At 39.1% G+C, this 27,485-nt stretch overlaps 1 protein-coding gene across 2 annotated transcripts in view; it reads left to right on the forward strand.

Moving 5' to 3' along the window:
* CENPC (centromere protein C) overlaps positions 1-27,485 on the forward strand; it is a 107,046-nt gene that overhangs the window by 60,065 nt on the left and 19,496 nt on the right. For both annotated transcript variants that reach the window (XM_010595705.3, XM_064285755.1), the window contains exons 11-12: positions 20,606-20,749; positions 22,840-22,922. In XM_010595705.3, coding sequence (XP_010594007.2) covers positions 20,606-20,749; positions 22,840-22,922 — 227 coding nt within the window. The remainder of the gene's footprint in view (positions 1-20,605; positions 20,750-22,839; positions 22,923-27,485) is intronic.

Raw genomic sequence — 27,485 nt, forward strand, 5'->3', positions numbered from 1 at the left:
ACCCTACATTCAACAGAACGAAATGCTGCCCAGTCCCGTGCCATTCTCAAAATTGTTGTTATGTTTGAGCGCTTTGTTGCAGCCACTTTGTCAGTCCATCTCATTGAGGGTTGTCTTCTTTTTCGCTGATCCTCCATTTTACCAAGTATGATGTCCTTTTCCAGGTACTGGTCCCTTCTGATAACATGTCCAAAGTATGTGAGATGAAATCTTGCCACCCTTGCTTCTAAGAAGCATTCTGACTGTACTTCTTCCAAGGCAGATTTGTTCATTTTTTGGCAGTACATGGTTGTCTTAGTCATCTAGTGCTGCTATAACAGAAATACCACAAGTGGATGGATTTAACAAACAGAAGTTTATTCTCTCATGGTCTAGTAGGCTAGAAGTCCAAATTCAGAGCGTCAGCTCCAGGGGAAAGATATCTTTTTTTGTGGGCTCTGGAGGAAAGTCCTTTTTATCAATCTTCCCCTGGACTAGGAACTTTGCCACGCAGGAACCCTGGACCCAAAGGACATGCTCTGCTCCCGGCGCTGCTTTCTTGGTGGTACGAGGGTCCTCTCTGTCTCTCTTTCACTTATCTTTTACACCTGAAAAGAGATTGGCTTAAGATGGTATCTGTTATAGATCTCATCAGTATAACTGCCGCTAATCCATCTCATTAGCATCATAGTGATAGGGTTTATAACACAGGGAAATCATATCAGATGACAAAATGGTAGACAGTCATACAATACTGGGAATCATGACCTAGCCAAGGTGACAGATATTTTTGGGGAACACAATTCAATCTATGACAATGGTATATTCAGTATTCTTCACCAACAGTTCAGTTCTTCTTTGGTCTTCCGTATACATTGTCTAGCTTTCACATGTATATGAGGCAATTGAAAACACCACAGCTTGGGTCAGGCTCACCTTAGTTTTCAAGGTAACATCTTTGCCTTTGAACGCTTTAAAGAGTCTTTTGCAGCAGATTTGCCCAATGCAATGCATCCTTTGATTTCTTGACTTGCTCCTTCCACGGGTGTTGATTGTGGATCCAAGTAAAATGAAGTCCTTGGCAACTTCAATCTCTTGTCCGTTTATCATGCTGTTGCTTATTGGTTCAGTTGTGAGGACTTTTGTTTTCTTTATGTTGAGGTGTAATCCATACTGAAGGTTGTAGTGTTTGATTTTCAACAATAAGTGCTTCAAATGCTCTTCACTTTCAGCAAGCAAGGCTGTGTCATCTGCATAATGTAGGTTGTTAATGAGCCTCCCTCCAATCCTGATGCCATGTTATTCTTCATATAGTTATTCTTCATTATTCTTGGATTATTTCCTCAGCATACAGATCGAATAGGTATGGTGAGAGGATATAATCCTGACACACACCTTTCCTGACTTTAAACCAATCAGTACCCCCTTGTTCTGTTCGAATGACTGCCTCTTGATCTATGTACAGGTTCCTCGTGAGCACGATTAAGTGTTCCAGAATTGCCATTCTTCACAGTGTTATCCATAATTTGTTATGTTCCACACAGTCGAATGCCTTTGCATAGTCAATAAAACACAGGTAAACATCGCTCTGATATTCTCTGCTTTCAGCCAGGATCCGTCTGACATCCGCCTTGCTATCACTCATTCCTCATCGTCTTCTGAATTGGGCTTGAATTTCTGGCAGTGTCCTACCCATGTACTGCTGTAGCTGCTTTTGAATGGTCTTCAGCAAAATTTTACTTGTGTGTGATGTTAATGATATTGTTAGATAATTTCTGCATTGAGTTGAATCACCTTTATAACATATGTCACTATGGTGCAAAAAGAAACCTAATACACATTTTATTTAACTTTTTCAGACCATCCTCATATCTGTTTTCTCATTCTGTTTCTTTTAATGAAGTATTTCAAGTATACCAAAAACAGAAATAATAATGTGTAACACCCTGATTCCCCATGATCTCACTTAGGAAATAAGTGACCACATTATAGTGACCATTGAATTCCCACATGTACCGCTGCTGAGCTCATTCCTCTGCCTTACTTGTTAGAAAGTAGTCAATACACTGAATTCGGTGGCTATCATTTTCGTGCATATTTTCCTACTTTTACTACATATGCATTTATCTGTAAACATCATGTGGTGTTGTTGGAAAACTTTATTAAAAAATGGTTTTTGTCTGTTATTGTGTATGGTTTTTCCATTTTTTTCCCCACTGTAACATGTTTTTTTCTCGTTCAGCGTATACTTTTGTTGACATTCAGGTCAACAACTCATTTGTTTTTATTTCTTTATGGTAGGGGCTGGTAAATTTTTCTTAAAGAACCAAATTGTAAATAGTTTAGGCTTTGCTGATTGAGAGGCAAAATTGAGGCCTAATTATAGATAATTAAATAGCTTTTTAAAATGTAACCATTGAAAAGTGTAAAGACCATTCTTAGCTCTCAGTACTTAAGAAAACAAGGGGCTGGCTGGATTTATAGTATCTCCTTGAGTGGATATATGAAAATGTATTTATCGAGTCTCTTAATGAGGCATTGGTAGTTCAGTGGTAGAAGTCTCGCATTGCATGTGGGAGAATCGGATTTGATTCCTAGCCAGTTCACCTCATGAGCAACGGCGACTGTCATTGAAGGCTTGGTTGTTGCTGTGATGCTGACCAGGTTTCAGTGGGGCTTTCAGACTAAGGTGGACTAGGAGGAAGGGCCTGATGATCTACTTGTAAAAATCAGCCAGTGAAAACCCTATGGATCACAACGGTCCAGTCATGACTGATTATGAGGGTGATGTAGAACCAGGCAGTGGTTTGTTCTGTTGTATGTGGAGTTGTCGTGAATGGGGGCTGACTCAATGACAGCTAACAACAACAAAAGTCTGTTACCATTTCCCCAATTTTTTCTTATTAAAAACAATTTTGCTGTGGATATTTTTATACACATTTCCTTTTGCACATATATGACAGAGTATAGTTTTATATAGGAGTGAAATTACTGGATCTTACAGTATGTACGTGTTACTTTTGACTGAATATTGCCAAACTGCCCTTGGTCAACTGGTTCAACCAGTTTACAACCCTGCAGCAGTGTGTAAGAATTCCCATTGCTGTGTGTTCTCATCAGAATTTATTGGCATAGACTTGTTATTGTTTATCAGTCTAGTGGGGTGTATCTCACTGTGGATTTAACTTGAATTTCCCTGGTTACTAGCAAGTTTAAACCATTAAACATCTTTTCATTTGCTTATTGACCATTTTCAGACAAGTTTCCTCTTTATAAATTGCTCATTCATAACTTTTGATCGTTTCTCTTTTTTCTTTTTTATTGATTTATAGAAGCTGTTTATATTATCTTGGCCTCTAATCCTTATTGTGTCATATGTATTACAGATAAAACCAAAACCAAACCAATGCCGTCGCGTTGATTCCAACTCATAGCGACCCTATAGAGTAGAACTGCCCCATAGAGTTTCCAAGGAGCGCCTGGTGGATTGGAACTGCCGACCTCTTGGTTAGCAGCCGTAGCACTTAACCACTGTGCCACCAGGGTTTCCATGTATTACAGATAGCATATCTGAATCTGTGTCCTGTCTTTTCACTCTGTAAGGATGTCTGTATTTTCTTTTGTACAGAAGATATAATTTTATTGTAGTTGAATTTATCAGCCTTTTTAATTCTCTAGCATTTGCTGTCTTATTGAGCCTAAGGTCATAAAGATCTCTTTTACTATATTTTCTTCAAAATATTTTAACTTGCTTTTATTTAAGTCAGCTGTAACTTATTTTTGTGTTTGGTGTGGGATTAAAAAAAGGCATTGCTGTTGAGTTGATTCTGACTCATGACGACCTCATGTGTTACAGAGTAGAACTGCTTGATAGGATTTTCTTGGCTGTAATCTTTATGGAAGCAGATTGCCAGGCCTTTCTTCCACGGTGCTGCTGGGTTGTTTGAACCACCAAGATTTAGGTTAGTAGTGAAGCACAAACCATTTGTACCCCCTAGGGACCTTCAAAAATTTTTTCCGCGTGTAGATAAACAGTTGTCCCTGCACCATTTATTGAGTGCATTTGTTCCTCACTATTTTATAATGCCATCTCTGCCTTATATCAGATTTCCGTAATCGCATCAGATTGTTTCTTATATACTTTAATTTTCATAAGAATCTTGAAGGTGGGCAGGGTATGTTTAGCTTTGTTTTTGTATATGAGGAAGGCCTGCATAGATTAAATGGTTTGCCATTAAACTGATGCCTTCCGAGTATTAGTCCAATTACTTTTACTTCATTGTGTTAGTAATAAAAATAAGTCACTGCCTTAATTAATCAAGATAGATGAGCCTTTGCTATGGGTTAAGAGAAATGGTAAGGTGAAAAATGGACTTATATTGAGTTTAAATTTAAGGTAGTACCCCTAAAAGAAATTTTATCTTTCGTGCACAAAGAATGAGAAGGATTTAGTCTAATTAGAAATGTCCAGAGGTGGTAGTTACCACAGTGACTACTTAAGAAGGCCTGTTGGGTACCTGGATTCAAAGAAAGGTCTTGTGAGACATTTGTTTAGTTAACTTGTGTGGTCCTTAAACTACTTGATATGCAGAGAAGAGCAAACATATATGTAATAATTTTGGTATTTGTCATAAGGTGAGGAAATAAACCTTTTTAGTTACCCAGTGGCTCTCTTGGACACCTCATAGATCACTCCCAGTACAAAAAGAATCTTAACAATTCATCGATTTTAGCAAATGTACCACACTAATGGAAGATGTTAATAATAGGAGAAACTGTGCAGTGGAGATAAGGGTGCATAGGGATTCTCTGTGCTTTCTGCACAGTTTCTCTATAGGGCTCTAAGAACTAAAGCCATTTAAGGAAGATGGAAAATAATAGAGTTTATAGAAGAGACATGAGAGAGGAGAGAAAAAGCAGTCTAGGAACAGTGTATCTTGTTTGCATATATTTGGAGTAACCTAATTGGCTACTAATTAGTAAGCTTTCTAAGAGTAGCAAAGAAAACAAATTCAGTTTTTTATGGATTCTCTAGAAAACTGATGGATTAATTGTTGTACATATATGATAAACCACTTGTAGGGAATGTGTGCTTCCATCAGCACTCCATCATAGTTGAGCCACGTCTGCACTATTTCTCCCATCACAGTTTTTCATGCTGGAACTCTTGATAGATCCTAGCATTCTGGCTATACTTCCTCCAGGACAGATTTTTTTTTCTGGCAGTCCATGGTATATTCAATATTCTTCGCCAACACCGTAAGTCAGATGTGTCTGTTCTTCTTTGGGCTTCTTTTTTTATTGTCCAGCTTTTGCATTCATATGAGGTGATTGAAAACACCGTGGCTTGGGTCAGGCATGCCATAGTTTTCAAAGTGACATCTTTGGTTTTTAACACTTTAAAGAGGCCTTTTGCAGCAGATTTGCTCAATGCAATACACCGCTTAATTCTTGACTGCTGCTTCCAAGGGCATTGATTGTTGATCCAAGAAGGACGAAATCTTTGACAACTTCAATTTTTTTTTGCCATTTATCATGATGTTATTTATTGGTCCAGTTGGTAAGGATTTTCATTCTTATGTTGAGGTGTAATCCATATGGAAGACTATAGTCTTTGACCTTCATTATTAAGTGCTTCAAGTTGTCTTCTCTTTCAACAAGCAAGGTAGTGTTATCTGCATATTGCAGGTTGTTAATAGATTGTTCCGAAATCCTGATGGCCACACTCTTTTTCATACAGCCCAGCTTCTTGGATTATTTGCTCATCATACAGCTTCAATAAATATGGTGAAAGGATACAACCCTGACACACACCATTTCAACTTTAAACCACACAGTATCTCCTTGCCTGTTCAAAGACTGCCTCTTGATCCACACACTGATTCCACACAAGCACAATTAAGTGTTTCGGAACTCCCGTTCTTCTCAGTGTTATCCATAATTTGCTATGATCCACACAGTCAAATTTCATTATGTAGTAGATAAAGCAAAGGTAAACATCTTGTAGTCTCTGCTCTCAGCTAAGATCTCTCTGATGTCAGCAATGGTATTCCTTGTTCCACCTCCTCTTCGGCATTGAGCTTCTGTCAGTTCCCTGTTGATATATGGCCTCAGCCATTTTTAATTATCTTCAGAATTTTACCTGCATGTGATCTTAATATTGTTCAATAATTTCTGTATCCCATTGGATCACCTTTCTTTGGGATGGGCATGAATATGGTTCCCTTCCAGTCGATTGGCCAGGTAGCTGTTTTCCAAATTTCTTGGCATAGATGAGTGTTTCCATTTGGTCAAAGCATCTCAATTGGTGCTTTGTTTTTCACCAGTGCCTTCAGTGCAGTGCAGGTTGGACTTCTTTCAGTACCATCAGTTCTTGATCATATACTATCTCCTGAAGTAGTTAAGCATCAACCAGTCCTTTTTTTTTTTCAAAATAATTTTTATTGTGCTTTAAGTGAAAGTTTACAAATCAAGTCAGCCTCTCACACAAAAACCCACATACACCTTGCTACACACTCCCAGTTACTCTCCCCCTAATGAAACAGTCTGCTCTCTCCCTCCACTCTCTCTTTTTGTATCCTTTTCGCCAGCTTCTAACCCTCTCCACCGTCTCATCTCCCCTCCAGGCAGGAGATGCCAACATAGTCTCAAGTGTCCACCTGATCCAAGAAGCTCACTCCTCACCAGCATCCCTCTCCATCCCATTGTCCAGTCCAATCCATGTCTGAAGAGTTGACTTCAGGAGTGGTTTCTGTCCTGGGGCAACAGAAGGTCTGGGGGCCATGACCACCGGGGTCCTTCCAGTCTCAGTCAGACCATTAAGTCTGGTCTTATGAGAATTTGGGGCCTGCATCCTACTGCTCTCCTGCTCCCTTAGGGGTTCTCTGTTGTGTTCCCTATCAGGGCAGTCATCGGTTGTAGGCTGGCACCATCTAGTTCTTCTGGTCTCAGGATGATGTAGTCTCTGGTTCACGTGGCCCTTTCTGTCTCTTGGGCTCGTAATCACCTTGTGTCCTTGGTGTTCTTCATTGTTCTTTGATCCAGGTGGGTTGAGACTAATTGATGCATCTTAGATGGCTGCTTGCTAGCATTTAAGACCCCAGACGCCACTTTTCAAAGTTGGATGCAGAATGTTTTGTTAATAGATTTTATTATGCCAATAGACTTAGATGTCCACTGAAACCATGGTCCCCAGACCCCTGCCCCTGCTACGCTGGCCTTCGAAGCATTCAGTTTATTCAGGAAACTTATTGGCTTTTGGTTTAGTCCAATTGTGCTGACCTCCCCTGTACTGTGTGCTGTCTTTCCCTTCACTAAAGTAGTTCTTATCTACTATCTAATTAGTGAATACCCCTTTCCCACCCTCTCGTAACCACAAAAGAATGTTTTCTTCTCAGTTTAAACTATTTCTCAAGTTCTTACAATAGTGGTCTTATAAAATATTTGTCCTTTTGCAACTAATTTCACTCAGCATAATGCCTTCCAGGTTCCTCCATGTTATGAAACGTTTCACAGATTCATCACTGTTCTTTATGGATGCGTAATATTCCATTGTGTGAATATACCATGATTTATTTATCCATTCGTCCATTGATGGGCACCTTGGTTGCTTCCATCTTTTTGCTATTGTAAACAGTGCTGCAGTGAACATGGATGTGCATACATCTGTTCGTGTAAAGGCTCTTATTTCTCTAGGATGTATTCCAAGGAGTGGGATTGTTGGATCGTATGGTAGTTCTATTTCTAGCTTTTTAAGGAAGTGCCAAATCGATTTCCAAAGTGGTTGTACCATTTGACATTCCCACCAGCAGTGTAGAAGTGCTCCAATCTCTCCACAGCCTCTCCAACATTTATTATTTTGTTTTTTGAATTAATGCCAGCCTTGTTGGAGTGAGATGAAATCTCATTGTAGTTTCGATCTGCATTTCTCTAAAGGCTAATGATCGTGAACATTTCCTCATATATCTGTTAGGTACCTGAATGTCTTCTTTAGTGAAGTGTCTGTTCATATCTTTTGCCCATTTTTTAATTGGGTTATTTGTGTTTTTGCAGTTGAGTTTTTGCAGTATTACGTAGATTTCAGAGATCAGGTGCTGATCAGAAATGTCATAGCTAAAAACTTTTTCCTAGTCTGTAGGTAGTCTTTTTACTCTTTTGGTGGTCTTTGGATGAGCATAAGTGTTTGATTTTTAGGAGCTCCCAGTTACCTAATTTTTCTTCTATGTTCTTTATAATGTTTTGTATACTGTTATGTATTAGGGCTCCTAACATTGTCCCTATTTTTTCTTCCATGATCTTTATCATTTTAGATTTTATATTTAGGTCTTTGATCCATTTTGAGTTAGTTTTTGTGCATGGAGTGAGCTATGCGTCTGGTTTCGTTTTTTTGCAGATGGATATCCAGTTATGCCAGCACCATTTGTTAAAAAGACTGTCTTTTCCCCATTTAACTGTTTTGGGGCCTTTGTCAAATATCAGCTGCTCATATGTGGATGGATTTATGTCTGGATTCTCAATTCTGTTCCATTGGTCCATGTATCTGTTATTTAACCAGGACCAGGCTGTTTTGACTACTGTGGCGGTAAAATAGGTTCTAAAATCAGGTAAAGTAAGGCCTCCTACTTTGTTCTTCTTTTTCAGTAATGCCTTATTTATCCGGGGCCTCTTTCCCTTCCATATGAAATTGGTGATTTGTTTCTGCATCTCATTAAAGAATGTCGTTGGGATTTGGATTGGAATTGCATTAAATGTATAGATCGATTTTGGTAGAATAGACATTTTTATAATGTTAAGTCTTCCTATCCATGAGCAAGGTATGTTCTTCCACTTATGTAAGTCTCTTTTGGTTTCTTGCAGAAGTGTACTGTAGTTTTCTTTGTATAAGTCTTTTACATCTCTGGTAAGATTTATTCCTAAGTATTTTATCTTCTTGGGGGCTACTGTAAATGGCGTGGATTTGGCGATTTCCTCTTTGATGTTCTTTTTGTTGGTGTAGAGGAATCCCACTGATTTTTGTATGTTTATCTTATATCCCGATACTCTGCTGAACTCTTCTATTAATTTCAGTAGTTTTCTGGAGGATTCCTTAGGGTTTTCTGTGTATCAGATCCTGTCATCTGCAAATAGAGATACTTTTACTTCTTCCTTGTCAATCTGGATGCCCTTTATTTCTTTATCTACCCTAATTGCTCTGGCTAGGACTTCCAGCACAATGTTGAATAAGAGTGGTGATAAAGGACATCCTTGTCTCAACCAGTCCTTTTGGTGTAGTGACTCTGTGAATTTCTTCCATCTCCTTTGATGCTTCCTGCATCATTCAGTGTTTTGCACATAGAAACCGTCAGTAATTTTTTCTTCAGTTCCTTCAGCATGAGAAATGCCAAGCGTGCTCTTCCCTTTTGATTTTCTAACTCTGATTAAATCTTTGCACATTTCGTTATAATGCTTTACTTTGTCTTCTTGAGCCACCCTTTGAAATCTTCTGTTCACCTCTTTTACTTCATCAGTTATTCTCTTTGATTTAGGTATTTTGTGTTTAAGAGCAAGTTTTAGAGTCTCTTCTGACATCTGTTTTGGTCGTTTCATTCTTTCCTGTCTTTTTAACGACCTTTTGCTTTCTTTATATATGATGTCCTCCCACAACTGGTTTGGCCTTTGGATTGTTCAACTGTCAAATCTGTTTTTGAGCTGACCTCTAAATTTAGATAGGATATACTCAGTGTCAGACTTTGGCTTGGCTCTCATGGACTTGTTTTAATTTTCTTCAGCTTCAGCTTGAACTTGCATACGAGCCGTTGATGGTCTGTTCTGCATTCGGCCCCTGGCTGATGATGATATTGAGCTTTTCCATTTTCTCTTTCCACAGATGTGTTTTATCCAGCAGAGGTTCACTTGTATAGTCACTGTTTATATTGTTGAGAAAAGATATTTCTGATGAATAAGTTGTGTGATCTGCAGTGTCGTTTCTGTCACAAAGGCCATATATTCCAACTTCAGATTCTTCTTTGTATTCAGCTTTTGTATTCCAATCACCAGTAATTATCAATGCATCCTGATTGCGTGTTCGATCAATTTCAGACTGCGGAAGTTGGTAAAAGATCTTCAGTTTCTTCATCTTTGGCCTTAGTGGTTGCTGTGTAAATTTGAATAATAGTTATATTAGCTGATCATCCTTGCAGGCTATTGGATATTTTCTTGTCACCGACAGTGTTGTACTTCAGGATAGATATTGAAGTGTTCTTTTTTTTGATGACTGTGATGCCATCCTTCTTAAATATGTCATTCCCAGCATAGTAAACCACATGATTGTCAAATTCAAAATGGCCAGCACCAATCCCTTTCAGCTCACTCATGCCTAAGATATTGATTGTCAAGCGTTCTGTTTCAGTTTTGATGACTTCCAATTTTCCTTAATTCATACTTCTTCAGCAGAAGAACGTCCTGAAAGCTTTACTCTATCCGGTCAATAAGATCAACTCTACTTTGAGGAGACAGCTTTTCCCCAGTTGTACTTTGCGTGCCTTTTAACCTGAGGGACTCATCTTTTAGCAGTATATCAGATAGTGATCCACTGCTACCCATAAGGTTTTCATTGATCACTATTTTTTTTTTTTATTAACTTTTATTGAGCTTCAAGTGAACGTTTACAAATCAAGTCAGACTGTCACATATAAGTTTATATACACCTTACTCCGTACTCCCACTTGCTCTCCCCCTAATGAGTCAGCCCTTCCAGTCTCTCCTTTTGTGACAATTTTGCCAGCTTCCAACTCTCTCTATCCTCCCATCCCCCCTCCAGACAGGAGATGCCAACACAGTCTCAAGTGTCCACCTGATATAATTAGATACTCTTCATCAGCATCTCTCTCCTACCCACTGTCCAGTCCCTTTCATGTCTGATGAGTTGTCTTCGGGAATGGTTCCTGTCCTGTGCCAACAGAAGGTTTGGGGACCATGACCGCCGGGATTCCTCTAGTCTCAGTCAGACCATTAATTATGGTCTTTTTATGAGAATTTGGGGTCTGCATCCCACTGATCTCCTGCTCCCTCAGGGGTTCTCTGTTGTGCTCCCTGTCAGAGCAGTCATCGATTGTGGCCGGGCACCAACTAGTTCTTCTGGTCTCAGGATGATGTAGGTCTCTGGTTCATGTGGCCCTTTCTGTCTCTTGGGCTCTTAGTTATCGTGTGGCCTTGGTGTTCTTCATTCTCCTTTGCTCCAGGTGGGTTGAGACCAATTGATACATCTTAGTTGGCCGCTTGTTAGCATTTAAGACCCCAGACGCCACATTTCAAAGTGGGATGCAGAATGTTTTCATAATAGAATTATTTTGCCAATTGACTTAGAAGTCCCCTTAAACCATGGTCCCCAAACCCCCGCCCTTGCTCCCCTGACCTTTGAAGCATTCAGTTTATCACGGAAACTTCTTTGCTTTTGGACCAGTCCAGTTGAGCTGACCTTCCATGTATTGAGTATTGTCCTTCCCTTCACCTAAACCAGTTCTTATCTACTAATTAATCAGTAAAAAACCCTCTCCCACCCTCCCTCCCTCCCCTCCTCGTAACCACAAAAGTATGTGTTCTTCTCAGTTTATACTATTTCTCAAGACCTTATAATAGTGGTCTTATACAATATTTGTCCTTTTGCCTCTGACTAATTTCGCTCAGCATAATGCCTTCCAGGTTCCTCCATGTTATGAAATGTTTCACAGATTCGTCACTGTTCTTTATCGATGCGTAGTATTCCATTGTGTGAATATACCACAATTTATTTAACCATTCATCTGTTGATGGACACCTTGGTTGCTTCCAGCTTTTTGCTATTGTAAACAGAGCTGCAATAAACATGGGTGTGCATATATCTGTTTGTGTGAAGGCTCTTACTTCTCTAGGGTATATTCCGAGGAGTGGGATTTCTGGGTTGTATGGTAGTTCTATTTCTAACTGTTTAAGATAACGCTAGATAGATTTCCAAAGTGGTTGTACCATTTGACATTCCCACCAGCAGTGTATAAGAGTTCCAATCTCTCTGCAGCCTCTCCAGCATTTATTATTTTTTGTTTTTTTTTTTGGATTAATGCCAGCCTTGTTGGAGTGAGATGGAATCTCATCGTAGTTTTAATTTGCATTTCTCTAATGGCTAATGATCGAGAGCATTTTCTCATGTATTTGTTAGCTGCCTGGATATCTTCTTTAGTGGAGTGTGTGTTCATATCCTTTGGTCCTTTGCCCACTTCTTGATTGGGTTGTTTGTCTTTTTGTGGTTGAGTTTTGACAGAATCATACAGATTTTAGAGATCAGGCGCTGGTCGGAGATGTCATAGCTGAAAATTCTTTCCCAGTCTGTAGGTGGTCTTTTTACTCTTTTGGTGAAGTCTTTAGATGAGCATAGGTGTCTGATTTTTAGGAGCTCCCAGTTATCTGGTTTCTCTTCGTCATTTTTGGTAATGTTTTGTATTCTGTTTATGCCTTGTATTAGGGCTCCTAAGGTTGTCCCTATTTTTTCTTCCATGATCTTTATCGTTTTAGTCTTTATGTTTAGGTCTTTGATCCACTTGGAGTTAGTTTTTGTGCATGGTGTGAGGTATGGGTCCTGTTTCATTTTTTTGCAAATGCATATCCAGTTATGCCAGCACCATTTGTTAAAAAGACTATCTTTTCCCCAATTAACTGACACTGGTCCTTTGTCAAATATCAGCTGCTCATATGTGGATGGATTTATATCTGGGTTCTCAATTCTGTTCCACTGGTCTATGTGCCTGTTGTTGTACCAGTACCAGGCTGTTTTGACTACTGTGGCTGTATAATATGTTCTGAAATCAGGTAGAGTGAGGCCTCCCACTTTCTTCTTCTTTTTCAGTAATGCTTTGCTTATCCGAGGCTTCTTTCCCTTCCATATGAAGTTGGTGATTTGTTTCTCTATCACCTTAAAAACTGACATTGGAATTTGGATCAGAAGTGCATTGTATGTATAGATGGCTTTTGGTAGAATAGACATTTTTACTATGTTAAGTCTTCCTATCCATGAGCAAGGTATGTTTTTCCACTTAAGTATGTCCTTTTGAATTTCTTGTAGTAGAGCTTTGTAGTTTTCTTTGTATAGGTCTTTTACATCCTTGGTAAGATTTACTCCTAAGTATTTTATCTTCTTGGGGGCTACTGTGAATGGTATTGATTTGGTTATTTCCTCTTCAATGTTCTTTTTGTTGGTATAGAGGAATCCAAGTGATTTTTGTATGTTTATCTTATAACCTGAGACTCTGCCAAACTCTTCTATTAGTTTCAGTAGTTTCCTGGAGGATTCCTTGGGGTTTTCTGTGTATAAGATCATGTCATCTGCAAATAGAGATAATTTTACTTCCTCTTTGCCAATCTGGATGCCCTTTATTTCTTTGTCTAGCCTAATTGCTCTGGCTAGGACTTCTAGCACAATGTTGAATAAGAGCGGTGATAAAGGGCATCCTTGTCTGGTTCCCGTTCTCAAGGGAAATGCTTTCAGGCACTCTCCATTTAAAGTGATATTGGCTGTTGCCTTTGCGTAGATGCCCTTTATTATGTTGAGGAATTTTCCTTCAATTCCTATTTTGGTGAGAGTTTTTATCATAAATGGGTGTTGGACTTTGTCAAATGCCTTTTCTGCATCAATTGATAAGATCATGTGGTTTTTGTCTTTTGTTTTATTTATGTGATGGATTACATTAATGGTTTTTCTGATATTAAACCAGCCTTGCGTACCTGGTATAAATCCCACTTGATCGTGGTGAATTATTTTTTTGATATGTTGTTGAATTCTATTGGCTAGAATTTTGTTGAGGATTTTTGCATCTATGTTTATGAGGGATATAGGTCTGTAATTTTCTTTTTTTGTAATGTCTTTACCTGGTTTTGGTATCAGGGAGATGGTGGCTTCATAGAATGAGTTGGGTAGTATTCCGTCATTTTCTATGCTTTGAAATACTTTTAGTAGTAGTGGTGTTTTATCTTCTCTGAAAGTTTGGTAGAACTCTGCAGTATAGCCATCCGGGCCAGGGCTTTTTTTTGTTGGGAGTTTTTTGATTACCATTTCAATGTCTTTTTTTGTTATGAGTGTATTTAGTTGTTCTACTTCTGCTTGTGTTAGTTTAGGTAGGTAGTGTTTTTCCAGGAATTCATCCATTTCTTCTAGGTTTTCAAATTTGTTAGTGTACAATTTTTCGTAATAATCTGATATGATTCTTTTAATTTCATTTGGTTCTGTTGTGATGTGGTCCTTTTCGTTTCTTATTCGGGTTGCTTGTTTCCTTTCCTGTGTTTCTTTAGTCAGTCTAGCCAATGGTTTATCAATTTTGTTAATTTTTTTAAAGAACCAGCTTTTGGCTTTGTTAATTCTTCCAATTGTTTTTCTGTTCTCTAATTCATTTAGTTCAGCTCTAATTTTTATTATTTGTTTTCTTCTGGTGCCTGATGGATTCTTTTATTGCTCACTTTCTATTTGTTCAAGTTGTAGGAACAGTTCTCTGATTTTGGCTCTTTCTTCTTTTTGTATGTGTGCATTTATCGATGTAAATTGGCCTCAGGACTGCTTTTGCTGTGTCCCAGAGGTTTTGATAGGAAGTATTTTCATTCTCGTTGCATTCTGTGAATTTCCTTATTCCCTCCTTGATGTCTTCTCTAAACCAGTCTTTTTTCAGGAGGGTATTGTTCAGTTTCCAAGTATTTGATTTCTTTTCCCTAGTTTTTCTGTTACTGATTTCTACTTTTATTGCCTTATGGTCTGAGAAGATGCTTTGTAATATTTCGATGTTTTGGATTCTGGAAAGGTTTGTTTTATGACCTAATATGTGGTCTATTTTAGAGAATGTTCCATGTGCGCTAGAAAAAAAAGTATACTTTGCAGCAGTTGGGTGGAGAGTTCTGTGTAAGTCAATGAGGTCAAGTTGGTTGATTGTTGTAATTAGGTCTTCCTTGTCTCTATTGAGCTTCTTACTGGATGTCCTGTCCTTCTCCGAAAGTGGTGTGTTGAAGTCTCCTAGTATAATTGTGGAGGTGTCTATGTCACTTTTCAATTCTGTTAAAATTTGATTTATGTATCTTGCAGCCCTGTCATTAGGTGCATAAATATTTAATATGGTTATATCTTCCTGATCAATTGTCCCTTTTATCATTATGTAGTGTCCTTCTTTATCCTTTGTGGTGGATTTAAGTCTAAAGTCTATTTTGTCAGAAATTCATATTGCTACTCCTCTTCTTTTTTGCTTATTGTTTGCTTGATATATTTTTTTCCATCCTTTGAGTTTTAGTTTGTGTCTCTAAGTCTAAGGTGTGTCTCTTGTAGGCAGCATATAGACGGATCATATTTCTTTATCCAGTCTGAGACTCTCTGTCTCTTTATTGGTGCATTTAGTCCATTTACATTCAGCATAATTATAGGTAAGTAAGTGTTTAGTGTTGTCACTTTGATGCCTTTTTGTGTGTGTTGTTGACAATTTCATTTTTCCACTTACTTTTTTGTGCTGAGACGTTTTTCTTTGTAAATTGTGAGATCCTCATTTTCATAGTATTTGACTTTATGTTTGTTGAGTCGTTACGTTTTTCTTGGTTTTTATTTTGAGTTATGGAGTTGTTATACCTCTTTGTGGTTACCTTAATATTTACTCCTATTTTTCTAAGTAAAAACCTAACTTGTATTATCCTATATCGCCTTGTATCTCTCTCCATATGGCAGTTCTGTGCCACCTGTATTTAGTCCCTCTTTTTGATTATTGTGATCTTTTACATATTGACTTCAATGATTCCCTGTTTTGAGCTTTTTTTTTTTAATTAATCTTAATTTGTTTTTGTGATTTCCCTATTTGAGTTGGTATCGGGATGTTCTGTTATGTGACCTTGTGTTGTGCTGGTATCTGATATTATTGGTTTTCTGACCAAACAATTTCCTTTAGTATTTCTTGTAGCTTTGGTTTGGTTTTTGCAGATTCTCTGAACTTGTGTTTGTCTGTAAATATCTTAATTTCACCTTCATATTTCAGAGAGAGTTTTGCTGGATATATGATCCCTGGCTGGCAGTTTTTCTCCTTCAGTGCTCTGTATATGTCATCCCATTGCCTTCTTGCCTGAATGGTTTCTGCTGAGTAGTCTGAACTTATTCTTATTGATTCTCCCTTGAAGGAGACCTTTCTTTTCTCCCCGGCTGCTTTTAAAATTTTCTCTTTATCTTTGGTTTTGGCAAGTTTGATGATAATATGTCTTGGTGTTTTTCTTTTTGGATCAATCTTAAATGGGGTTCGATGAGCATCTTGGATAGATATCCTTTCATCTTTCATGATGTCAGGGAAGTTTTCTGTCCGCAGATCTTCAACTATTTTCTCTGTGTTTTCTGTCCTCCCTCCCTGTTCTGGGACTCCAGTCACACGGAAGTTATCCTTCTTGATAGAGTCCCACATGATTCTTAGGGTTTCTTCATTTTTTTTAATTCTTTTATCTGATTTTTTTTCAGCTATGTTGGTGTTGATTCCCTGGTCGTCCAGATTTCCCACTCTGCATTCTAATTGCTCGAGTCTGCTCCTCTGACTTCCTATTGCGTTGTCTAATTCTGTAATTTTATTGTTAGTCTTTTGGATTTCTGCATGCTGTCTCTCTGTGGATTCTTGCAACTTATTAATTTTTCCACTATGTTCTTGAATAATCTTTTTGAGTTCTTCAACTGTTTTTATCAGTGTGTTCCTTGGCTTTTTCTGCAGTTTGCCTTATTTCATTTCTGAGGTCATCCCTGATGTCTTGAAGCGTTTTGTAAATTCGTTTTTTATATTCTGTATCTGATAATTCCAGGATTGTATCTTCATTTGGGAAAGATTTTGATTCTTTTGTTTGGGGGGTTGTAGAAGCTGTCATGGTCTGCTCTTTATGTGGTTTGATATCAATTGCCGTCTCCAAGCCATCACTTAGATATAGTAGTAATTTATTCTATATTTGCTCACTGAGTCTTATCTTGTTTTCTTTCAAAATACATGGATACGCTACTAGATTGTGCTGTGTTGTTTGTTGTAGCCCTTTTCTTACTTATGACCTATTACCAGCTGGTTTGGGCTGTTGCCAGATATATATGTCTGAGTCTATTCACTATTCTTAAGTAGAGTCTGATTTTGGGTCAAGTGTGTGCTGCACCCTAACAGCTATCCACCTCGAGAAGTAGTGGTGATAGTTGTGTGCACCAGATTCTATTAGCAGCTGGGGTTCACACTCCAAGGGGGGGCAGGATGCTGACAGGCTTCCCCTAAGTGTCAGCGAGGTAGGTGTGTCTCTATTCCTATAGCACCTTGGTGGGAGGGTTCTGCAGCTGTACCTTAGGCCCCCAATGCAAATACCTCTACTGATTGGTAGGTGTCACCCTGCTTAGACCCCTAAGGCAAGAGGCTAGGTGGTCTGGGGGGAGCTTCAGCCCTCAGTTCCCTGTTGTGGGTCAGTTAGGGCTCTGTTGAATAAGCAGAGATATCAGACCTGGGAAACTTGTTTTTCTAGTAAATCAGCTAAAAAAAATGCAGTCAGATTCCTATCAGAACTGCCTTTGCATTATAACAGCCACCTTGTTCCCTGTAAGGATGAAAGCCCGAGATTTGGAGCATATATGCTTGGCTGGAGCTGGTTCTGTGTTTTTAGTCCAATTAGGGAAGGATTCTTGGTCCCTGGTTTTTTTGTGGTTGCTTCTCTCAGGCGGGAAGAATGGATTAGGAAAAGACCAAAAAAAAAAAAAAGGGAAAAGCAAAGCCACGGAGCCGGAGCCATTCTCTCTCTGGCTCAGCAAATTCCAATGTTAATGAAGCTGCCTGGCAAGGGGAGGGGAGGGTTCAGAAAAACAGCAGAGCGTAGCACCCAGGAATATAGCCAGAGTTGCTTAACTTGCTTGGGATGACTATTTTATCTGAGATTCCCAAGGGGCGTGTTGCCTATGTGTGCTGGCTGTGTGGAGATTGTCCCCGAGGGTCTAGCCCGCTGAAGCCGTGGTCAGATCCTCCGCTGCCAGTCCAAAGCCCAGCGTCAAGCTTCCCCTGCTGGGACGCTGCACTCCTGGCTCCAGAATCAGTCGCTGCCTTCCAGGGACTTCTTGTCCCGCCAGCCGCGTCGCTGCACCGCCTCTGTGGACTGGCCGGGCCCCCTCCCAGGGTTAGTTCAGTGGAGTAGGGCTGCGCCCTGTGTTTGCGCCGTGACCAGATGCTGCGTTCAGCTCCCCTGTGCCCAGTCCAAAGCCCGGCGCCAAGGTTCCCCGGCTGGGATGCTGCACTCCCGGCTCCAAAACCAGTCACTGCCTCCCGGGGACTTCTCCTCCCACCAGCCGCGTAGCTGTGCCACCCGCGAGGACCGGCTGGGCCCCCTCCTGGGGTCCGTTCAGGGGGCTAGGGCTGCGCCCCGTGTTTGTGCCGTCGCAGATGTCGTGTTCAGCTCCCCTGCGCCCAGTCCTAAGCCTGGCGCCAAGGTTACCTGACTGGGATGCTGGCTCCAGGGTCCGAAAACAGTCGCTGCTTCCCCGTAGTTGTTTGTTCTCTGTCTCTGTCACTCAGGTCAACTCTTTAAATCTGAGTTTGTTGTTCAGGGTTCGTAGATTGTCATGTATGTGATTGATTGACTTGTTTTTCCGAGTGTTTGTTGCAAGAGGGATCCGAGGTAGCGTCTACCTAGTCAGCCATCTTGGCCCCGACCTCTGGAGTCTGATCAGTATTTTTTGGGGGGAGAAGCATATCTCCAGGTCCTTCTTCCTAATCTGTCTTAGTCTGGAAGCTGCACTGAAACCTGTCCACCATGGGCGACTCTGCTGGTATTTGAAACACCAGCGGCATTGCTTCCAGCATCAATCATAGCAACTTCCAAGCCACTACAGTATGACACATTGACAGCCACATGATGGTTTTTGCCCATAGAATCCCTCAGTATTGCAACTCAGTATTCTCAGATTGAAAGAACTAAAGAGAAAATTCAAGCTTCATTCAAGTTGTAATGTTAGAGGATTGTTTTTACCCGTAGCATCGTTCAGCACTGCAACTTGAGGCTTGAATTTTCTCTGTAATTCTTTCAGCTTGAGAAATGCCAATCATGTTCTTCTCTTTTGGTTTTCTTACTCCAGGTCTTTTCTTTGCATATTTTTTTATATTATTTTACCTTGTCTTCATGAGCCACCCTTTGAAATCTTCTATTCAGCTCATCATTTCTTCTGTTCACATTAGGTACTCTGCACTACCGAGTCTCTTCTGTCATTTCTTACTTTCCTGTCTTTTTTATGACATTTTGCTTTCTTAATGTGTAATGTCCTTGATTTCATCCTATAACTCTCTTGCCCTGGGTCCTTAGTATTCAGAGTACCAAATCTGTTCTTGAGATAGTTTCTAGATTTATTCGAGATGTTTTCATGGTCATACTTTGGCTCTTGTGGACTTGGTTTGATTTTCATCAGCTTTTAGTTGAACTTGCAAATGAGCAATTGATGGTCTTTTCCACAGTTGACCTCTGACTTTGTCTTGGCTGGTGATACTGAGCTTCTCCATCATCTCTTTCCACAGATGTAGTTGATTTGATTCCTGTTTAAGCTGTCTGGCAAGGTCTGCATGTATGGTTGTCGTTTGTGTTGTTGAAAGAAAGTATTTCCAATGAATAATTCATCGGTCTTGCAGAATTCTATAATGTGATCTCCGGCAGCATTTATATCACCAAGGCAGTATTTTCCAACTACTGATCCATCTTTTTGGTTTCTAACATTCACATTCCAATCACCAATAATTATCCATGCGTCTTGATTGCCCATTTTATCAATTTCAGACTGTGACAGTTCGTAAAAATCTTTAATTCCTTCCTCTTTGGCATTTGTGGTTGGTGTATAAATTTGACTAATAATTAATTGGTCTTACTTGAGTGCATATGGATATTATTTACCTATTATCACCACAGCATTGTACTTCAGGATAGATCTTCAAGTGTTCTTTTCGAGGATGAATGCGACTCTGTTCCTTTTCAATTTATCATTCCCAGTATAGTAGACCCTGTGATTGTCGGATTCAAAATGGTCAATACCAGTCCATTTCACCTCACTGATGCCTAGGGTACTGATCTTCAAGCATCTCTTTTCATTTTGCAAACTTCCAATTTTCCTTGATTCATACGTCATGCATTCCATGTTTCAATTATTAATGGATATTTGTAGCTATTGCTTCTCATTTTGGTTTGTGCTACATCAGCCAAAGAAGGTTCAGAAGGCTTTATTGTATCCACGTCATTAGGATTGAGTCTGCTATGAGAAGGCAGCTCTTCCCTAGTTGTGTTTTGAATGCCTTCAAATCCGAGGGCTTCATCTTCCAACACCATATTGGACAGTGTTCTGTTGTTATCCATAAAGTTTTCATTGCCTAACTCTTGGGAAGCAGATTGCTAGGGCATTTTCCTAGTCTTTCTTAGTGTGGAAGCTCCAATGAAACCTGCCTACCATGGGTGACCCCACTGGTATATGAGGTACCAGGTGGCATAGCTTCCTGTATTGTAGCAACACATAAGCCACCACAGTATGACAAACTGACAGATGGTGGATATATTGTCTCCCAACTCTATATTGTTTCTGGAAGAAATGTCTTATGTGGGGGTATAAACAATGAAAAAATTTTTATTTTCATAGAACTACAGGAGGTTTACAGGATCAATGTAGTTCAGATAGTATTTCAACTCAACAAAATACTGATCAAAAGTCTCTGACCAGTGGATACGCGTGGGAGAAGGGAACAGATTCTGAAAAGCTGGGGACTTCAATTTTGGAAGGAAGGTATGTATTTGTTCTAAGGATAACAGATTTTACTTACTAAATTAGTTACCTATTGCTGCATAATAAATTACTCCACAACTTAGTTTTAATATTGTTAGTGGCTTGCAGCTGTTTTTTTGTTTAACAGTTTTTGTGATGTAGGAATTTTGGAGAGGCTTAACTGCCTATTTCTGGCTTTCGGACCTTCATGAGGTTGCAGTCAAGATGTTCATCTGGCTTAGGGTCCTCTGAAGGCTTAACCGGAGGATCCTCTTGTTAGTCACTCACATGACTGGTTAGAGGCTCAGTTCCTTGCTGGTTATAGTCAGGATACCTCAGTTATTTACCAAGAACGGCTGATATGCAGTTCTGACTGCTCAATATGGCACCTTACTTCCCACAGAGCAAATGATCCAAGAGAGACTATGACTATGACAGAAGCCACAGTGTTTTTTAAATGACCTAGTCTCTGAAGTTGTATATCCTCACTTCCACTTTATTCATTAGAAACAAGTCACTAAGTCGAGACCACATTCAAGGGGAGGGGAATTAGGCTTTAGCTCTTGAAGGGAGAAACATTAAAGAATTTGTGGATATATTTTTAAACAAATACACTCACTTGGTGAGTGCCAATTTCGTGAACAAACAAAATAAACTTCTATAATTTGAGATGGAGCCCTGATGGCCTGGTTAAGAGCTCAGCTTCTAACCAAAGGATTGGCAGTTCAAATCCACCAGCCACTATTTGGAAACTCTGTGGAGAAGTTCACTGTGTCCTGTAGAGTTGCTATGAGTTGGAATTGACTCAATGGCAACAGGTATGGTACGGGTATAATATCTGAAGTCATAAATCCTTTTTAAAAAAGAGTTTATGGTAAGTTACAGGAAATTCTCAGACTTAAAGAATGGCAAAGATTACTGTTGGGGGAGAGGGTTATAACTAGGCCTTTCAGGTTCATAGTAGGAGAAAAAGGGTATAAAAGTAGAATAAACTGAATCACCTCTAGCAATTTCTGGACTACATTTTAAATTCTGTTTTGGGTTGCAGTTTTTAAAAATTAAGAAACAATTTTGTTTTAATTTTAATTTGGTATGTTTTTGTATTTTTTATTATAAAATGAAACGTATGACACATTTGCCATTTTAGCATTTTTCATATGTGCAGTTCAGTGAGATCAGTTACATCAATCATGTTGTGCAACCATCACCAAATTTTCCATCCCCATCAACAAAAACTCAGTGCTACCTAAAGAGTGACTGCCCAATTTCCCTTCCCCTCAGCCCCGGCAACCACTCTTAAACTCTGATCTCTATATTCTCATTTTGTTTTTAGACCTCATGTATGCAGAGTAGAACTGCTCCATAGAAGCAAATTTCACCACAGGGGGCCTTCTGTATCAGTTCGAGGCCATCTGGCAGCCAGCAGTTTCCGGGTGGCAGAGGGGTTGTCATTCTCCAAATGGACATTCTGGGAGGCCTGCCTTGTCGATTTTAGAGCAGAAACTTGGGGTCTTGTTCCTTTGCACAGACAGGTTGTGTGGTGGCCAGGGAAACAGGCTGCTTTGCCGGGGTTACTTCCCCAGTTCACACCAGCTAGTTGGGGGAGGGGCAAGGATGTTGGAAGAAGCTATTTCTATACCTTGTGTGGCTCATCGTTGACTTGTTGATTCTTGCCCATCTGCAATTACCCGATACTGCCATCTGCTCCGTGATCCAGAGTCCCTAAAGGCCGAACAGCATTTTCTTACTGTGTTTCTGGAGGAGGGTCCAAAAGATGGTCTCTACACTGTCATCTTCCCAGAATCCCCTAAGTTATTATTTGAGTTGACTAAATTCGTAGCCCTGATCCACCAGTTAGTTTAAAAATGTTATAAAATTCAGTATTTTTCATGTTTTGTAGTCAACTGTAGAGTCTTTGTTTTCTGCAACAAGCATTACATTTGTTATGTATAACATCATTATTGGTTTTATAAGAAACTTTTTGCAGTTTTAGGAGAAAAATGTCCATTAAGATAGATAATTATATATAAAGAAAAAATTAAATTTGATAAAGAATTATATATACGTATTATAAAAGCACACATTTTGAGGTTTATTTATTTTTTCTTAAGTGGACCTTCTAATCTCCGGAAATACGTGATGTCTGGAAAGAATAATTCTGATACAGGTAGAAAGGAAGCTCAGAAAAGTTCAGGTAAGTTATTGTTTATTTTCTGCTGTCTGCATTTTTATCATATTATGTGTGTGGGGTAAGGTATGCTATGTTTTAATTAAATTTTCACTGCTAGCAAATGTGTATTGAGTACCTACTCCTAAGAACTTTACCATGTAGGTAGAGATTTGTAAGACCCTATGAATAGGAAGGTCCCTGGGTGGTGCAAGTGGTTTGTGATTGGTTACTAAATAAAGGTTAACAGTTCGAACTCACCCAGTGGCTCCGCAAAAGAAAGATCTGGCAATCTGCTGCCGTAAAGATTAGTCAAGAAAACCCTATGGAGCAATTCTACTCTGTAACACATGGGGTCGCTGTGAGGCAGAATCAACTTGACGGCACCGAGTTTGGTTTTTTTAGTTTTGGTGCCTAGGTGAATGTGCAGGAGAGAGCGGGGTAGAGCACACAGCTTATGGGTGGGGGGGGAGAGAAGTGATGGTGCCATCTTTTAAGGGGGGTATAATGAAATACTGGCACTCATGGTATCTACTCATGTATTTTAAAATGTTAACCAGATAAGGGTATAAATGAAACAAAATTGGCGATATGTTGATGATTACTGAAGCCAGGTGTATTGGATTCATTATACTATTGTCTCTATTTTGAACATGTTTGAAACTTTCTATAAAAAAGTTTCTATAATAAAGGCATTTTAAAAATGCCTCTTAATAGATATCTTTATAAATTTTTTTCATGCATATTGAAATTTCTTATAAAGTTTTCTTGATATTTCATGTAAATTATTTTTTTCCCTTAAGCTTTATTTAATTTTTTAAGTTGAATGTTTGCTATATTTTCTTATGTTTTATTTGGTAAAGAAAAAGTGAATTTTCCTGAGTATAGTTTTTACTTCATTTTATAGTTTTTACTTCATTTTATAGGTCTTGCTATGTAGTGTTCTTACTGTCAGACCAGGCCAGACCCATTGCCGTCGAGTTGGTTCTGACTCATAGCGACCCTACAGGACAGAGTAGAACTGTCCCATAGGGTTTCGAAGGAGCACCTGCTGGATTTGAACTGCCGACCTTTTGGTTAGCAGCTGTAGCACTTAACCACTACGCCACCAAGGTTTCCATTCTTACTATAGCGTACTCTAAATGATAGTGATGATTTTTCTTTGATCCAGGAGTTACTTAAGAGAGTGTCTTACCCAGAACTAGATGGTGCTCAGTTACCACCACTGACTGCTCTGGCAGGGATCACAATAGAGTGTCCCAGGCAGAGCAGGAGAAAAATGTGAAAATTCAAATTCACACACACACACACACACAAAAAAAAAAAAAAAAACAGAGAAAAGACCAGGCTTGCTGGTCCAACAGAGACTGGAGAAACCCCAAGAATGTGGCCCCCAGACACCCTTTTAACTTAGCGCTAAAGTCGCTCCTGAGGTTTACCCTTCAGCTAAAGATCAGACAGATCTATAGAGCCAAGAATACTACACATGAGGGACGTACTTCATAGTTCAGTCGTGTGTACGAGACTAATGGGCACACGAGCCCAAAAGCAAAGAGGCAGGACAGGACAGGAAAACTGGACGAATGCAAACAGGGAACCTGGGATGGATAAGGGGAGAGTATTGACACATCGTGGGGTTGGCAACCAGTGTTACAAAACAACTCGTGTATTAACTGTTTAATGAGAAACTAGTTTGCTCTGTAAACTTTCACCTAAATCACAATAAAAAATTTTTACTCAGAAAAATAAAAAGACATTAAAAAAAAAAAGAGAATGCCTTAGCCAAGACATTGGTCTCCAGAGTCAGAGGCCTAGGATTGCTTCCAGCTCTGCCACTTACTAGTTATGTTAACTTGAGAAGGAAATTTTAATGTTCTTAGCCTCAGCTTCCTTATCTGTAAGGTGGTTACAGTTCCAATCCCATAAGTTGGTAGAAAGATGAATACATGTTCCATGCTTACCCTAATTCCCGATGTATGTTAATTGCACAATTATTGGTTGTTTTTCTAAGAAGTTGTATTTTGTCCCTTTGTTAATAATTTATAGTTTCAGTTCACTATTGCTGGACAACTTGGCCTATACTATTTATTCTTGTAATTTATTAAGATTTTCTCTGTGTTGTAGTATATGCTTAGTTTTTATAATTCTTCCCTGGTTTTTTGAAAAAAAGAGTATTATTTTTATGTGTACGAATATGGGTTTAAAAATATATAGCTATTTATCATCATTGTGTTGAAAATATAAGTGTGTATTTACGTTTTGCAAATGCTTTAAATATTTAAGGAATATTATGAAATACTATGTATTCTTCTAGGGAGTGGAGATATGACAGTGAATAAAACTGATAAAATTCCTGCCTTTCCTGGAATTTACTTTCTGGAGGGACAGAATGGCAGACAATACAGAAAGAGAGCAGCATCTGTTATTTGTTGGATGTTGAGAGTAGAAAAATAAAACAGAGGTCTTAGGGTGGTTAACGGGGGTTCCTGCAACCAATTATAGGATGGCGCAGGACCAGGCAGCATTTTGTTCCATTGCATGAGGTCACCATGAGTAGGGAGCTGACTTGACGGCAGCTAGCAGTAGCAACAACAATCAGGGTTACCTTTTTAGGTAGACAGCCAGAGAAAGCCTCACTGAGGAAGTGATCATTTAAGCAAAGATAATGAAAGTGGCGGAAAGACAAACCATGCAGCTCTCTGAAAAAAAGAGTGTCCTAGGCAGAGGGAAGATCAAGGACAGAGATTCTGATGTGATAAAAGACCTGTCCTGATCGAGGAACACCAAGGAGACCAGCAGGCTAGAATAGAGGAAAAGGAGGAGAGAGTGGTAGGAGGCGATGTCACAGAGGTAACAGAATGAAAATCATGTAGGGTGTTAAAAGCCGTTATAAGGACTTTGGCTTTTACTAAGAGACATGGGAAGCCGTTGGAGAGTTTTGAGCAGACACGATTCAAACTAATGAATAGAATAACCTCGGCTGCTGTGTTAGCAGTAGACTGACGGATGAGGGTGAGGGGCAGATTTGAGTTTGAAAGCAGGGAGGTCAGCTGGTGAGACACTGGAATGAATAATCCTGGTGAGAAGTGGTGACTTGGACTAGGGTGGTAGCAGTGGAAGGTGGAGAACATGAGTAAAATTTTGGATTTTTTTGTTTTATTTTAAAAATTTTGGGTAGTTTTGAGGATAGAGTTAACAGGATTTCCTGGTCGATGGTATGTGGGGTGTAAAAGAAAGAGAGGTAGGTATTGAGGATAACTAAGGTTTTTTTTTGCCAGAGCATTAAATTTTTGGCCTAAGCACCTGAAAGAATGGAGTTCTCATTTCCTGAGTTGGAGACTACTAGAGAAGGAGCTGATTTGGGGGAAAAAGAACAGGATCTTAGATTCGGAAATAAGTTGGATGTTATTCTGACCCTTACATCCCGAACTTCTGATTTGTGAGATATGTTAAGGACTGCCAGAGTTGAAGTGAAGCGTTCTTCTGAGACTGTCCATTCCTCCTCGTATTTCCTGAAGTCTCTGCTGTGTGTGTTTCACTGCTGTTATTGGGCATGTAAGCCTTCATTTGAGGTGTGTTTGGCTTTGGTCAAATTCATCTTGGTCCAGTTTAATGCTTTTGCCTTATAATCTTTTTTGTCTAATATTAATGTTGTGACCCTTGGTATCTTTTGATTTGTGTTATTATCTATGTTCATCCTTTTACTTAACCTTTCTTAGATAACTAAAGCAAAGTGACTTAGAAAATTTTTATTTTTGACTTCTCTATCAGTATTTTAATGTATTTGACATATTTATATTTAGTGTTATAACACAGAAGCTTGTAACTTCTTTATTAAGTTGGTAGACTGTCTCACATGTGCTAGCAAGGACTCAGTTGTTTTTTGTTTTTAAACTCATGAACAACCAGTTGACTAGGAAAAATAATTTTGAGTCATAATTTCTTTTCCTTTTAATTATTGTTTTTGCTCTATTCTATGGCAAATGCTTATGAATAGAACTTTGAAGCCAGCCTTAAATATTTTTCCCTTTGTAAATAGTCAGCTTTCTTCTACCTGCGTGCTTATTTGCACTCCTTAATGTTTAAAATTCAGGAGTTGTCTCTGTGTTGATTATTTAAAAATAAAAAAAGCAGCAATACATTATTTTGAAGTAATTTTACATTTATAGTGAAATCCTGTATCTCTTCATCTAGATTGTAGAATTTGTCAACATTTTACCACATTTGCTCCATCTCCCTGCTTCCCTCCCTTTTTCCCTACATATATATTACACACATTTGTCTTTTTCTGAACCATTTGAGAGCAAGTTGCAGACACGATGCATCATTACTCTTAAATATCCCAATATGTATTTCAGCAAGACAACATAACCAGCCCTTCAACCATCCAAATCAAGAAATCAGTATTGGTATAACATTCATTCCATAGACTCCATTAAATTTTTGCAGCAGTCCCATCAGAGTTTCTTTTTTCCTTCCAGGCTAGGATCTAATCCAGGATCAAGAATTTGTATTTAGCCATCATGTCTTTTGAGTGCCCTTCAACATGGAACAGTTCCTTAGATTTTCTTAACTTTCATGACCATGACA

Source organism: Loxodonta africana, chromosome 5, assembly GCF_030014295.1.
Source record: "Loxodonta africana isolate mLoxAfr1 chromosome 5, mLoxAfr1.hap2, whole genome shotgun sequence".
Lineage (NCBI taxonomy): Eukaryota > Metazoa > Chordata > Mammalia > Proboscidea > Elephantidae > Loxodonta > Loxodonta africana.